Source organism: Mastigoproctus giganteus, chromosome 7 (genome assembly GCF_048544385.1).
Source record: "Mastigoproctus giganteus isolate SK-2022 chromosome 7, ASM4854438v1, whole genome shotgun sequence".
Taxonomy (NCBI): Eukaryota; Metazoa; Arthropoda; class Arachnida; order Uropygi; family Thelyphonidae; genus Mastigoproctus; species Mastigoproctus giganteus.
In genome coordinates, this window is record NC_143581.1 from 179,468,893 (window position 1) to 179,483,266 (window position 14,374).

A 14,374-nucleotide genomic window follows, 5' to 3' on the forward strand; every position below is an offset into this window, starting at 1 on the left:
TGAACACATGGGTTGTGTTAGGGTGGCTAAGAGGAGGAGCAGGTGCATGTATACTTGCATATACACCAATGCTAGGAGTTTAGTAAATAAATTTGATGAATTTGAGGTATTGCTCAAAACATCAAAGGCAGATATTGTTGGGATTTCAGAGACGTGGTGTCACACAGATATAAGGAATGCAGAACTGGAATTTGGGGAGTACAATGTCTACAGAAAGGATAGACAGGATAGGAAGGGAGGAGGGTTTATGCTATTATTTAAGAAACACATAAAATCCAAGGAAGTGAAGCCGGTCGACATCGCTGGACAGTGCAGTGTCGAGTCAGTTTGGTGTGACATAAGCATTGGGAGAACAAAATTGAGAGTAGGAGTGTGCTATAGGCCTAATGACTCTGATGAGTATAATAAGAAACTGTACAGAGAAATAGAGTGGGCCAGTAAATCAGAGAGTCTTATAATGGGGGATTTTAATTTCCCAGATATTGACTGGAATTGGGGGGCTGGTCACTCACACACACTAGCAAGGCTTTTGTGGATTTATTGGATGATTGTTTTCTACATCAGCATGTTCGGGAGGCAACTAGAGGGAGTAATACTCTTGATTTGATTATCAGTAGTGATTCTTCATGCATTAAGAATCTGCAGATAAATGAACCACTAGGTGGCAGTGATCACAGTGTTCTGAAGTGGGAGTTACTCAAAGAGGTAACTACCATTAGGGGTAAAGGGAAGGGGTAATGCTTTCGTAAGGGCGACTACGATGGACTGAGACAGTATTTAAATTCTATAGAGTGGGATCAACTGATGATGTTACCAACAGCAAATTCAAAATGGGAAGCATTCAAAGAACTTATCTTGGAAGCTACTAGGCTTTACATACCAACTAAGAAATATTGTTCAAGGTTTAGGCCTAAATGGATGTCAGATGAACTAATGAGGCATATGGCAGAGAATAAAAATGCATGGGATACATACAAATTAACACGTGACACAGAAGCCTATGATAGATACAAGTTGATCTGTAACCAAGTTACAAAGGAGGTTAGGCAGGCGAAGGCAAATTACGAGAGATCCTTGGCAAGGGATGCGAAGAAAAACAGCAAAGAGTTCTTTACTTATGTAAACTCTAGAAGGAAGGGGATGAATCAGATTGGTCCACTTGATATCGATGGGTCAACTATTGATGATCCTGCTCAGGTAGCTAACAAACTATATGAATATTTTGCATCGACATTCACACATGAGGAGTTATTCAGCGAGGGGAATGCCAGAGGTGTATTCAACTCTGGCAGTAAGCTAGAGAATCTTGTAATAACTGAGAGTGAAGTGGAGGAGAAATTGTTGAAGATAAACACAAGAAAGGCACCTGGGGTGGATGGAATCTATCCAGTTATATTAAAGGAGGCAGCAAAGGGAGTAAGCAAACCCTTAGCCATAATTATGAGAGCTTCCTTGGACTCAGGGGAGGTACCCATGGACTGGAGATGTGCAAATGTGACCCCAATTCACAAAGGAGGATCAAAGGCTGACACAAGTAATTATAGACGTGTGAGTTTAACTTCTGTTCCTGGAAAATTAATGGAGGCACTGGTTAAAGAAGCACTGCAGGATCATCTAGACAAGACTTCAGTTATAGCTCGGACACAGCATGGTTTTGTTAAGGGGAAGTCTTGCCTGACCAATTTGATTGGATACTATGATGCAGTCACAAAAGAACTGGATGCAGGGAATAACTTTGATATTATATACTTGGATCTTAGAAAGGCTTTTGATACTGTTGCACATGGAAGACTGCTGCACAAATTGGAGCAGTGTGGCATTGGAGGCAAATTGCTGCTATGGATAAAGGGGTGGTTGAGGGGGAGAAGACAGAGGGTGGTAATTAATGGACACTGCTCATCATGGACTAATGTTATTAGTGGAGTCCCTCACGGTTCAGTATTGGGTCCTTTATTGTTTTCTGTATTTAAAAATGATATTGATGATGGTATATCAAGCTTAATGTCCAAGTTTGCAGACGATACGAAGGTTGGCAGGGTTGTCAAGGACACTAATGACAGTATGCTGCTGCAACAGGATCTGGAAAGGTTGAGCAGATGGGCTGAGAGGTGGCAAATGAAGTTTAACATTGAACAAATGTAAAGTACTACATATGGGAAACAGCAACCCCAGAGCAACGTATCAACTCTGTGGTACTACACTGACAGTGGTAGAGAATGAAAGGGACCTGGGGGTGGTTGTACAGGCAGATATGAAGTTCTCTGAGCAGTGCAGACGGGCTGCAAGAGTAGCTCATGGTGTATTGTCAATGATATATAGGAATTTTTCTAGCAGGGATAAGGAGGTCATTATTCCCTTGTATAAGGCAATGGTCAGGCCACACCTAGAGTACTGTATACAGGCCTGGAGGCCTCATTTCAAGAAGGATGTAGAGCTGCTGGAACGAGTACAGAGAAGGGCAACAAGATTAGTGAATGGAACAAAGGGGTTCTCTTACGAAGAAAGGCTTAAGTTTTGCGAATTACAGTGTCTGGAGACTAGGCACCAGCGAGGTGATCTGATAGAGGTGTACAAAGCCTTGAATGGTTTGAGCATGCTCAATGCCGATGGGAGTCTTCCTCTTGCTCAAAATAATCACCTGAGATGGCATAAATTCAAATTGAGGAAAGACAGATGTAGGATAGATGTGCGGAAATTTGCCTTTAGCCAGCGGGTGGTTGGTAGGTGGAACAGACTTCCATCCCTTGTCGTGGAAGTTGATAGCCTAAATAAGTTTAAGGCTCATCTGGACAGGTATTTCGAACGAACAGAGGGGTGAAGTGGAAGTGGTTATTTTTTATTTATTTATTTTACTTTATTTTTATTATTATTTTTTTTTTTTTGGTTGATGCTGCATAAGCTTGCTTTCCTGCATCAAATGCCTCTACTAATGCTAATGTGAGGGAAACCTCCCAATGTTTAAAGTTCAATAATTTTAAACAGTTGAATCAGTTTTCCCCATGTCTAGTCTACGTTAGTCCCACCTTTCTGGTGATTATTGAAAAAATATACACTGAAATAATAATAAATTTCGTATTCAGAATTCAAATGAATGGGTGACTAAACGTCTCGCTTTTCATCTTATGGACATGGGCTCACCTAACGCCATCTAAGTTCTGTAGTGTATATCATAGAGGTATTACTTTGTGGTGTATATTACATTAGCCATGGCAAAACATGTAATGTGATGCTGCAGTGTCACGTGCCTGTATGTGATTGGTTGTCTTTACCCGAATGTGTCTCTAACAATTGAATACGGCTACAGTTCGATAAATACATGTAAATCCGAGTTTTCATTCAGTTGTGTCTGTCATTAACTTCAGTATTGCAGTGTTCGTTATTATTCTGTGATTGGTATAATGTAATTTTATAGAGAATTGTGCTCAATTTGAATTCTGACTGTGTTCGGCGGGAAATTTAACATGGGTGACTCTCAATGTGTTAGTGGCGTGTGTGCCAAATTAAATTCAGAAAATCGGAGTGAAAGTGATGATACAGTGAGTGTGGACTGCAGAGTGTCGTCGTCAGATGATAAGAGGTTAGCACTGCATTTGAAAGAAGCAGTTAACCTGGCAGTGAAAAACTGCATGAAAGCCGTCAGGTAAAATATAAACGGGCCAACTTCACCATTCGGCTGAACTCCAGATTAGGGTACTCCGTCCAACATGGCGAAGAAAGAAGTGACTGACAGGTGAAGGCACCTCCCACTTGGTGCTCTGATTGACGGTCGAGTTCTGTGATTGGATGATTATTGTGGAGGCGGTTTCTTTCTGATTGTTTTGTGTCGTCGAGGAGGGGGAGGTGCTTCGAATAGGTAGGGTGTTTATCCCGCCGTTTTTGAATCGAAAAATGAATTCGCGATCTAAAAACAGCGACAAGTGTGTGTGGGGGGGGGACACCTAGACATATCAACCTAGGAGGCCAGTGGGCGGAGTCACAACTTGTCAATCACCGCTTTCCCACTCTTTTGCTAGCCGCAGTGTTGGACGGGGTACCCTAATCTTGAGTTTTAACCAACAGTCTGTCACATTTGTATGATTGTATGGAAATTTGGAAAATGCTAATTAAGTGGTTCCCAAACATTTTTGTTCGTCCCTGCAAAGTGAGGAACAAAAATTAGGAAATTACATGAACTGTTTGGTTGCATTGCAGATGAATTAAGCTTGTATAGTGGTAAGTAACACTAGGTGTGCCTAAAGCCACAATTAGCTACATAAACACTACACCGTGTTGCCATTTAATTGGGTTGAAAATTTACTTCGTGGTACAAGGAGAGAAGAGCTAGTTCCTAGAGAAGGCTTTGTTCCACCCACTGGTTTGCAGTAATTGCACGATCTATTCCTGATTTAAAACCAGCTGTAAAAAGGAGGGGGAATAATTTCCTGATTTTAAGCCACCACCAAGGGAGGGGGAAATAGTTTCAGGGTTTTTCTCCCCTTTGGTGCTGGTTTAAAATCGGAAAACCAAATTATGTACGGTATTAGATCACCATATCGCTGCGAACCAGTGAGCAGAGCTATGCCAGCTCTTCACTCCTTGTCGCAGAGATCCACAGGTAAGCACCGTAAAGTAAATTTCAACCTTAAATTGCAAATTCAGTTGTAGTTGAAATAAAGTGGAACATTATAGAAAACATTCTTGAGGGACCACAACTGATGATCCATTGGAGCCCAAACATTTTGTATATTTTTTCCATTGCAAGTAGATCGGAATAGAATGCTATATCAACATGCAGTCTATCCTCGTTTTTGTCAATGCACATACTAAAATCATGGTATTTTGTTTCGTTTGGTTTTCTTAATTTTCTTTTTTAATCTGCTGCATTGGCAGAAATCTACAAAATATTATGGATCATGGATGTGGTCCCCTGACTAGGTTTGCTATGATGTTCCATTTTGCTTTACTTTCTTCCTAGCCTTGATATTTTACCCATTAATTTAGATCCCAGGCCTTGCATTAGTTTTGATTATTATTATGTGATGTTTTTTTATATTCACAATATAGCAAAATTTGCTATATTGTTAATATAAAAGTATTGTATCAATATTGTTTATTATTATGAAAGTATTCAAGGCAGCACCAAAGGGAGGAAATAATTTTGTCCCCCACCACAGTCGTGGTTTAAAATTAGAAAATGAAGTTTAGATTGGAATAGATCATCCAATCACTGAAAACCAGTGGGTGGAGCTAGACCAGCTCTTCACTCCTTGTCGCAAAGATTCATGGTTAAGCACCATAAAAGATTGCTGTATAAATTGAAGCAGTGTGGCATTAGGGAAGTTGTTGCAGTGGATAAAGGGATAGTTGAAGTGGAGAAGTCAGAAGTGGTAATCAATGAACATTGCTCTTTATGGACTAATGTTATTAGTGGAGTCCCCCAGGGTTCGGTGTTGAGCCCATTGTTGTTTTCTGTATTTATCGATGATATTGACAGTGGTCTATCATGGTTAATGTCCAAATTTGCAGACGATTCTAGGGTTAGCAGGGTCCTTAATGACAGTAATGGCAGTACACTACCGTAACAGGATTCAGAAAAGTTGAGCAGATGGGCTGAGACGTGGCAACTGAAGTTTAACATTGACGAATGTAAAGTACTGTATATGGGTAGCAGTAACTCCAGAGTAATGTACCAACTGTGTGGTACTACACTCAGGGTAGTGGAAAATGAAAAAGACTTGGGGGTAATTGTGCACTTGCTGTCTCATCGACGTACTGTTTCTGCTGCATGCCTTTTCTACAGATACTTCCATGGGCACTGTTCTTCTGAATTGGCTTCTATAATTCCTGCTCTCTCTTTCAAAATGGTCCAAACATGTGCAGCCACCAGCCAACATCCATTTACTGTCCAACTTCAAACTCACAGAACCAACTTTTCATCTTCCTCGTTTATTCATTCAACTGCCGTTTTCTGGAACAACCTTCCTTCATACGCATTTCCTGAAAATTACAGTCTACAGAAGTTCAAGTCCAATATCAACAAATATCTTCTTTCGTCTTCTCAACCTCCAACCCAAGCATGGTACTAAGTATTTTGGTTCTAATACCTCTCGTGTTTGGGGTTTACATAAAAAAAAAAATCAGATATGAAGTTCTCTGAGCAGCACAGACAGGCTGCCAGGATAGCTCATGGGGTTTTGTCAACGATATACAGGAATTTTGCTAGCAGGGTTAAGGAGGTGATTATTCCATTGTATAAGGCAGTGGTTTTCAACCTTTTTTTTTTAATAATGGCACCCCTAAGTAATTTATTTTATTTTGCGGCACCCCTACTCAATATACTCAATTTTCTGCCTGTTAGATCCGATTCTCTCTCTGTATATATATATATATATATATATGTATATGTGTGTTATATGATAGTTATTACAATAATATAATTATAAAAATTATTATATTTCATAATACAAATTATATAGTATATAGGTGCCTCCGTAGCGAGGTGGGAAGGAGCAGCAGTGCGTAGCACACGCTTCTCGATTAGACCGGGGTTCGAGCCCGTCACCACCAAATACGGAGGATGCAGAAGGGTCAGGGAATGATCACCGCATATTCCCGGAGCAATATGGCCTTAGTTGCTAATGCTCCTAAAAACCAAAATAACTAACTATATAGTATATAATAATTTTATTCTTTATATAGATTTGTTTGTTTGTTTGTTATTTAGGAGCATTAGCAACTAAGGCCATATTGCTCCGGGATATGCGGTGGTCATTCTCTGACCTTTCCGCATCCTCCGTATTTGGTGGTGAAGGGCTCGAACCCCAGTCTAATCAAGAAGCATGTGCTAAGCACTGCTGCTCCTTCCCACCTGGCTACGGAGGTGCCTTCTTTATATAGAGGTACTAAGTAAACATCAATTATAAATCACCACAAAATTAAAAAGATACTGTACACCCCGTTTTATAATGAAATAAACATAAATAAAAAAAAATAAGTTTAAGTAACTTAAACCTCAAATTACGTGGCACCCCTGGAATGTTGTTGCGGCACCCTGGTTGAAAACCACTGGTAGAAGGCAATGGTCAGGCCACACCTTGAGTACTGCTTACAGGTCTGGAGGCATCATTTTAGGAAGGATGTAGAGTTGCCAAAACGAATACAGAGAAGGGTGAGGGGAAAGAAGAGGTGTTCTTACCAAGAAAGTTTTAAATTCTGCAAATTGTAGCTTCTGGAGACTAGGCACCTGCGAGGTGATCTGATTGGGGTGTATAAGGCCTTGAATGGGTTGAGCAGGCTCAGTGTTGATGAGATTCTTCCTCTTGCTCAGATTACGAACCTAAGAGGGCATAAATTCAAATTGAGGAAGGACAATTATAGAACAAATGTTTGAAAAATTGCCTTTATTATTATTATCATTAGCCATATGGTGCAAGGAAGCCTGAGGCTTATGCTGCACCAGCCAAAAAAAAAAAAAATTCTGAGAGAGAGAGAGAGAGAGAGAGAGAGAGAGAGAGAGAGAGAGATATGATGATATACAGCTCAGGACCCTGGGTGCACCAAGCCCATACTCACCAGATGTTAGCCCCTGGGGTTTAGCCAGTGGGTGGTTGAATGCTGGAACAAACTCCCATCTGTTGTGGAAGTTGATAGTTTAGATAAATTTAAGGAAGAATTAGACGAAATATTGGAGAGAATGAATAGGTGAAATGGGAGGTATCAGGGTTTTTTTTTTTTTGACTGTTGCTGTATAAGCTTGCCTTCTTGCATCATTTGCCATTGCTAATGCTATTATCAGCAGTGTTCTAGTATTTACAATATAGAAAAATTAACATCGTAACTGTATGTATATCAGTGCTAGTATTCTGAATTGCATATTATCAGTATTATATCATTACAATAATCAAATCATTAGCTTTATATTCTTTTAACCTTTTTGTATTTGCCTTTCTCACGGCTTCCACTTATTTTTCCCTTATTAAAGGTGGAATCCTGCAGAATGACCATTTCAACTTGTTTTTGGCTAAATTGCTTTTCATATATATATATATATATATATGAGTACAAAGAAGGGCAACAAGATAGGAAAGGGGAACAAAGGGGTGCTCTTACCAAGAAAGGCTCAAGTTCTGCAAATTGCAGTGCCTGGAGAGTAGGCACCTGCGAGGTGATCTGATGATTGAGGTGTATAAGGCCTTGAATGGACTGAGCAAGCTGAATGCTGATGGGATTCTTTCTCTGGCTCAGATTAAGAACCTGAGGGGACGCAGATTCAAATTGAGGAAAGACAGTTGTAGAATAACCCCAGGGGCTCATATCTGGTGAGTATGGGCTTGGCACACCCAGGGTCCTGAGCTGGATATCATCATTCTTCTCTTTCTTGTTGATTCCCTTCTATTTCTGACTCTCTCTCTCAGGGTAACTCAGAATTTTTTTTTTTTGGCTGGTGCAGCAAAAGCCTCAGGCTTCCTTGCACCATATGGCTAATTATAATAATAATAGATGTGCAGAAATTTGTCTTTAGCCAGTGGGTAGTTGATTGGTGGAACAGACTTCCATGTTTTGTTGTGGAAGTTGATATCCTAAATAAATTTAAGGCTGAGCTGGACAGGCATTTGGAACGAATGGAGGGGTGAAATGAGAGGGTTTTTTTTTTTTGCTGATGCTGCATAAGCTTGCTTTCTTGTATCGTATGCCTCTAGTAATGCTAATATATATAGTAAGAAAATATAATAAAAGAAACATCAGTTGCTATATTGTTGCTACCGTCAATATTGTTGCTGATGTTTGTTTTACAAACATCAGAACAGTATTGAATAAATTAACAGAAAGGCCAAACAAATTTTACAGATGCAAAAAAAAACAGTACTTATGTATTAGTATGATGTAGTAATACTAATTGCTACATTCTCTTAGTACTATTAGTAACAAACAGGGCTGAATAAGTTTGACGTATGTCAATTAGTAATAAAATAAGAGAAATTTACCTCTATATTGTCTGCAGAACGCTCCAAAGTCACACTCTCTAGATTTATTGCATTGAATTGTTGCACACATTTCTTAATAGTTAGCATTAGTAGAGGCTATGATGCAAAAAAGCAAGCTTATATAGCATCAGCCAAAAGAAGAAAAAAAAACACCTATTTCACCCATCCATTCACTCCAAATGTTTGTCTAGTTCTGCCTTGAACTTATTTTAAGTTGTTGACCTCCACTACAACAGATGGAAGTTTGTTCCAACTATCAACCACCTGCTGGCTGAAGGCAAATTTCCACTTATATTCTACAATTGTCTTTCCTCACTTTGGATTTACGTCTCCTCAGGTGAGTAATCTGAGCAAGACTTAGAATCCCAATAGTTGAGCTTGCTCAAACCATTCAAGGCCTCAATTAGATCACCTTGGAGGTGCCTAGTCTCCAGAAACTGCAATTTGCAGAACTTAAGCCTTTGGTAACACCAACCCTTTGTTCCACTCACCAATCTCATTGCTCTTCTCTGTACTCATTCCATCAGCTCTATATCTTTCCTAAAATGAAGCCTCCAGACCTGTATACAGTACTCAAGGTACTGTATACAGTACTCAAGGTATGGCCTGACCATTGTCTTGTACAAGGGGACAACCACCCCCTTATTCCTGCATTAGTATTAAGAAATGTTCAATGTTGTTTCTTCAGTATTTTTTCCCTTCCATTAGTATCAAATTAACGATAAAGTAAATATTGTATATAACATTTTTGTTTTATTTTTTTTAGTTGATTTGGGTTTTCTTTTAAAAGATATTAAGGGAAATTTCAAGAATGTTTTTAATTTTTATTATTTTAGATTACAAGCTTTTGTCAAGCAGTATGCACCGATTTATAAAAAATATCCTACAGAATTTACATGTTTATATGATCAGTTTATTAAACAGCTTCATGATAATATGAAAGAAGAGCTTCAACTAATGTACAAAGAAGAAAATTTAACGTCATTACTTAACACGTTGGATGACATGATTATGCAAAGCAGTAATGGCACTGGAAAAATTTCTTGGTAAGTGTGACCTACAAACTAACTTTGAAATTATTGCAACTAATGTATCTTGCGTGAAAAATTTTCACAAAAGATTATTTTTCATAAAAGAATGATAAGAGTTTACAATATAATATGACTTTATTTTTTTTCTATCATTGTCAGTATGAATTACATGAATTGGCATAAATTAGAGTAAATTTCTTAACCCTGGTTATTTGACCTAAGTTCAACATAATTTCTTTTTTTGATTATTAAAATATCTTGTGCATGACATTCAATATTTAGCATGATTACTGTTAGGTTCAATTTTAACCTTTATGGATATAATGTTTAGCTGCCCATGATTAATTATTGGTTCAGGTGAAGAGAGGCCTACTATTTCAAATGTTTGTCCTTGGGATTTATTAATTGTCATAGTGAATATTGTACAAAAATGAAATTCTCTATGACTACTATGGGTAACTTGTCATGCTTTTGAGAGGTATTTGCATCCTGTCAGAAATGTGCAGAAATTCTTAGAAGTCTTTTCAGTTGAAGCCTGCAGCCAGCCAATCTCAGGTGGAATGAGTAGGATTTCCCCATGAGTTACTAAAATTTTTCAATTAATGTGATAGGGGCATCTCAGATGATAATTGGTCAGTTTGAACAATGCAAGCATTGTTCAGATTAACTGTCACAATTTTTTCCATTAGGGAAGTACCATATAAGGATGACAAGAGAAATGACAGGATTAATAAGAGAAAGAGAGACTAGTGGGCAAAACAAGCAAAATCACTTGTGAAGACTTAAGAATGGGTGCAAGGCAGAGGTTCCCATAGTATGAGGCATGCATATTTTCAATCATTACAAATATTGCTTCTTCTGCATCTAAAAAAACTGGGTTTTCTCTTTCGCACTCGGCATTACTTTTCTTCCAAACAGTTGTTTACTTTGTACAAATCCAGTTTCTGGAACAACCATCCTCTATATGTATTTCCTGAAAATTACAATCTACAAAAGTCTAATGTCAATAAGTATCTTCTTTTATCTTCTCAACCTGCAACCCATGCATGGTACTAAGTACAGCAATACCTCGCTTAGCATGGCTTCCACTATAACACGGTTTTCAATTAAGTTTAAGTCGAAAATTTACTGTACATATTAAAACTCATTCAATAGCCTAGACAGGTACTATACATATATCCTGCGTTGTCGTAGCCAGGTACTATACATATATGCTACAGTGCCAACTATTGTCTTCCATGCACATGTGACAATAGCTCCCTTCAGGCAGTCAGCTGCAACGTGCAACAGTGTTCAGTATTCTAAATTCCATCCTGACGAGATGACATGATAGTTTTTCAAACTTTTCATTTCAAAATTTATTTTTTACCCCTTTAAATACGATCGAAAATATATATGCATCTTGGCTAGAAATCACTGCCAACAACATGTATTCTATTTGGCAGCATGTTTTGTCCCATTTGGTAAATGATTTCTCTGGTTTTGAATTGCGAGTTCAGATAATTTCCGAAGACATTGTGAAGGTCAGAAACGACTTGGGATTCGAAACTTTGGACACTGCCAATGTATGTTACTGCGCTGACTCGCATGCAAATGACTTAGATGATGCAACTCTCCTTGAAATTGACGAGCAAACATTAGCATTAGTAGAGGCATTTGATGCAAGAAAGCAAGCTTATGCAGCATCAGCCAAAAAAAAAAAAAAAACCCACTTCCACTTCACCCCTCTGTTCGTTCAAAATACCTGTCCAGCTGAGCCTTAAACTTATTTAGGCTATCCACCTCCACCACAAGGGATGGCAGTCTGTTCCACCAACCAACCACCCGCTGGCTAAAGGCAAATTTCCGCACGTCTATCCTACATCTGTCTTTCCTCAATTTGAATTTATGCCCTCTCAGGTGATTTTTCTGAGCTAGAGGAAGAATCCCATCAGCATTGAGCATGCTTAAACCATTCAAGGCTTTATACACCTCTATCAGATCACCTCACTGGTGCCTAGTCTCCAGACACTGCAATCCGCAAAACTTAAGCCTTTCTTCATAAGAGCACCCCTTTGTTCCATTCACTAATCTTGTTGCCCTTCTCTGTACTCGTTCCAGCAGCTCTACATCCTTCTTGAAATGAGGCCTCCAGACCTGTATACAGTACTCTAGGTGTGGCCTGACCATTGCCTTATACAATGGAATAATCACCTCCTTATCCCTGCTGGAAAAATTCCTGTATATCATTGACAATACTCCATGAGCTACTCTTGCAGCCCGTCTGCACTGCTCAGAGAACTTCATATCTGCCTGCACAATCACCCCCAAGTCCCTTTCATTCTCTACCACTGTCAGTGTAGTACCACAGAGTTGATACGTTGCTCTGGGATTGCTGTTTCCCATGTGTAGTACTTTACATTTGTCAATGTTAAACTTCATTTGCCACCTCTCAGCCCATCTGCTCAACCTTTCCAGATCCTGTTGCAGCAGCATAGTGTCAGTAGTGTCCTTGACAACCCTGCCAACCTTTGTATCATCTGCAAACTTGGACATTAAGCTTGATATACCATCATCAATATCATTTATAAATACAGAAAACAACAATGGACCCAACACTGAGCCCTGAGGGACTCCACTAATAACATTAGTCCACGATGAGCAGTGTCCATTGATTACCACTCTCTGTCTTCTCCCCCTCAACCACCCCTTTATCCATAGCAGCAATTTGCCTCCAATGTCACACTGCTCCAATTTGTGTAGCAGTCTTCCATGTGCAACAGTATCAAAAGCCTTTCTAAGATCCAAGTATATAATATCAAAGTTATTCCCTGCATCCAGTTCTTTTGTGACTGCATCATAGTATCCAATCAAGTTGGTCAGGCAAGACTTCCCCTTAACAAAACCATGCTGTGTCTGAGCTATAACTGAAGTCTTGTCTAAATGATCCTGCAGTGCTTCTTTAACCAGTGCCTCCATTAATTTTCCTGGAACAGAAGTTAAGCTCACAGGTCTATAATTACTTGTGTCAGCCTTTGATCCTCCTTTGTGAATTGGGGTCACATTTGCACATTTCCAGTCTATGGGTACCTCCCCTGAGTCCAAGGAAGCTCTCATAATTATGGCTAAGGGTTTGCTTACTTCCTTTGCTGCCTCCTTTAATATAACTGGATAGATCCCATCCACCCCGGGTGCCTTTCTTGTGTTTATCTTCAACAGTTTCTCCTCCACTTTACTCCCAGTTATTTCAAGATTCTCTAGCTTACTGCTAGAGTTGAATACACCTCTGGCATTCCCTTTGCTGAATAACTCCTCATGTGTGAATGTCGATGCAAAATATTCATTTAGTTTGTTAGCTACCTGAGCAGGATCATCAACAGTTGACCCATCAATATCAAGTGGACCAATCTGATTCATCCCCTTCCTTCTAGAGTTTACATAAGTGAAGAACTCTTTGCTGTTTTTCTTTGCATCCCTTGCCAAGGATTTCTCGTAATCTGCCTTCGCCTGCCTAACCTCCTTTGTAACTTGGTTGCATATCAACTTGTATCTATCATAGGCTTCTGTGTCATGTGTTAATTTGTAAGTATCCCATGCATTTTTCTTCTCTGCCATATGCCTCATTAGTTCATCTGACATCCATTTTGGCCTAAACTGCATATACAGAAGAGGAAAACAATTCTGAAGTGGATAACACTGAAGTGCCACCAAACAATTTTCAACAGAAAAACTGGCGAAAGTTTTCTGGGGGTTTGACATGGCCTGCGAGGCGATTAAGAATGAAGATCCGAATGTTGAACATAGCATCGAGATACGGCAAATTTTACAAGATGGGATTCGATGCTACAAAGACTTGTACACTGAAAAAAGGAAGAGATGGCTTCACCAGACGTCATTATTGAAATATCTAAATAAACAACTGCTTTTTTAAAGCTCTTTTCTCATCTCATGATGGTACCTTTTCATTAATAAAATTTTTGCAACTGCTTTTTTAAAGCTCTTTTCTCATCTCTCATGATGGTACCTTTTCATTAATAAAATTTTTGCAATAGTTTTTTTAAATTTCAAATCCTTTTAATTGGCTATCAAGTGCAAATTGTTTATAGATTTATTATAATTTATTTGTAGACTTTCTCTGGTACGCATTCAATTAAAACCCATTATAATTATACCTCAATCAGCACGGTTTCACATAACACGGAATAGTTTCGGTACCAATTATCAGTGCTATGCGGGGTATTGCTGTACTATTGGTTCTAACCCCTTGTGATTGGAGTTTTTATTTTTAAAAAAAGCTGCCCCCCCCCACCCAGAGCACACTTGATTTTTTGGGAGTGGGGACACATGTTTTCGTGAAGTATTTTTTTTTTTTTTAACAAAATGTGGGCAAACCATCTCACT

The 14,374-nt window shown here is 39.0% G+C and overlaps 1 protein-coding gene across 1 annotated transcript in view; it reads left to right on the forward strand.

Moving 5' to 3' along the window:
- The first annotated feature begins 3,376 nt into the window (after window positions 1-3,376).
- LOC150083365 (polyamine-modulated factor 1-like) overlaps window positions 3,377-14,374 on the forward strand; it is a 34,823-nt gene continuing 23,825 nt past the window's right edge. The window contains exons 1-2 of the mRNA XM_090378487.1: window positions 3,377-3,640; window positions 9,800-10,009. Of these exons, the coding sequence (XP_090234613.1) occupies window positions 3,462-3,640; window positions 9,800-10,009 (389 nt within the window). The 5' untranslated portion in view covers window positions 3,377-3,461. The remainder of the gene's footprint in view (window positions 3,641-9,799; window positions 10,010-14,374) is intronic.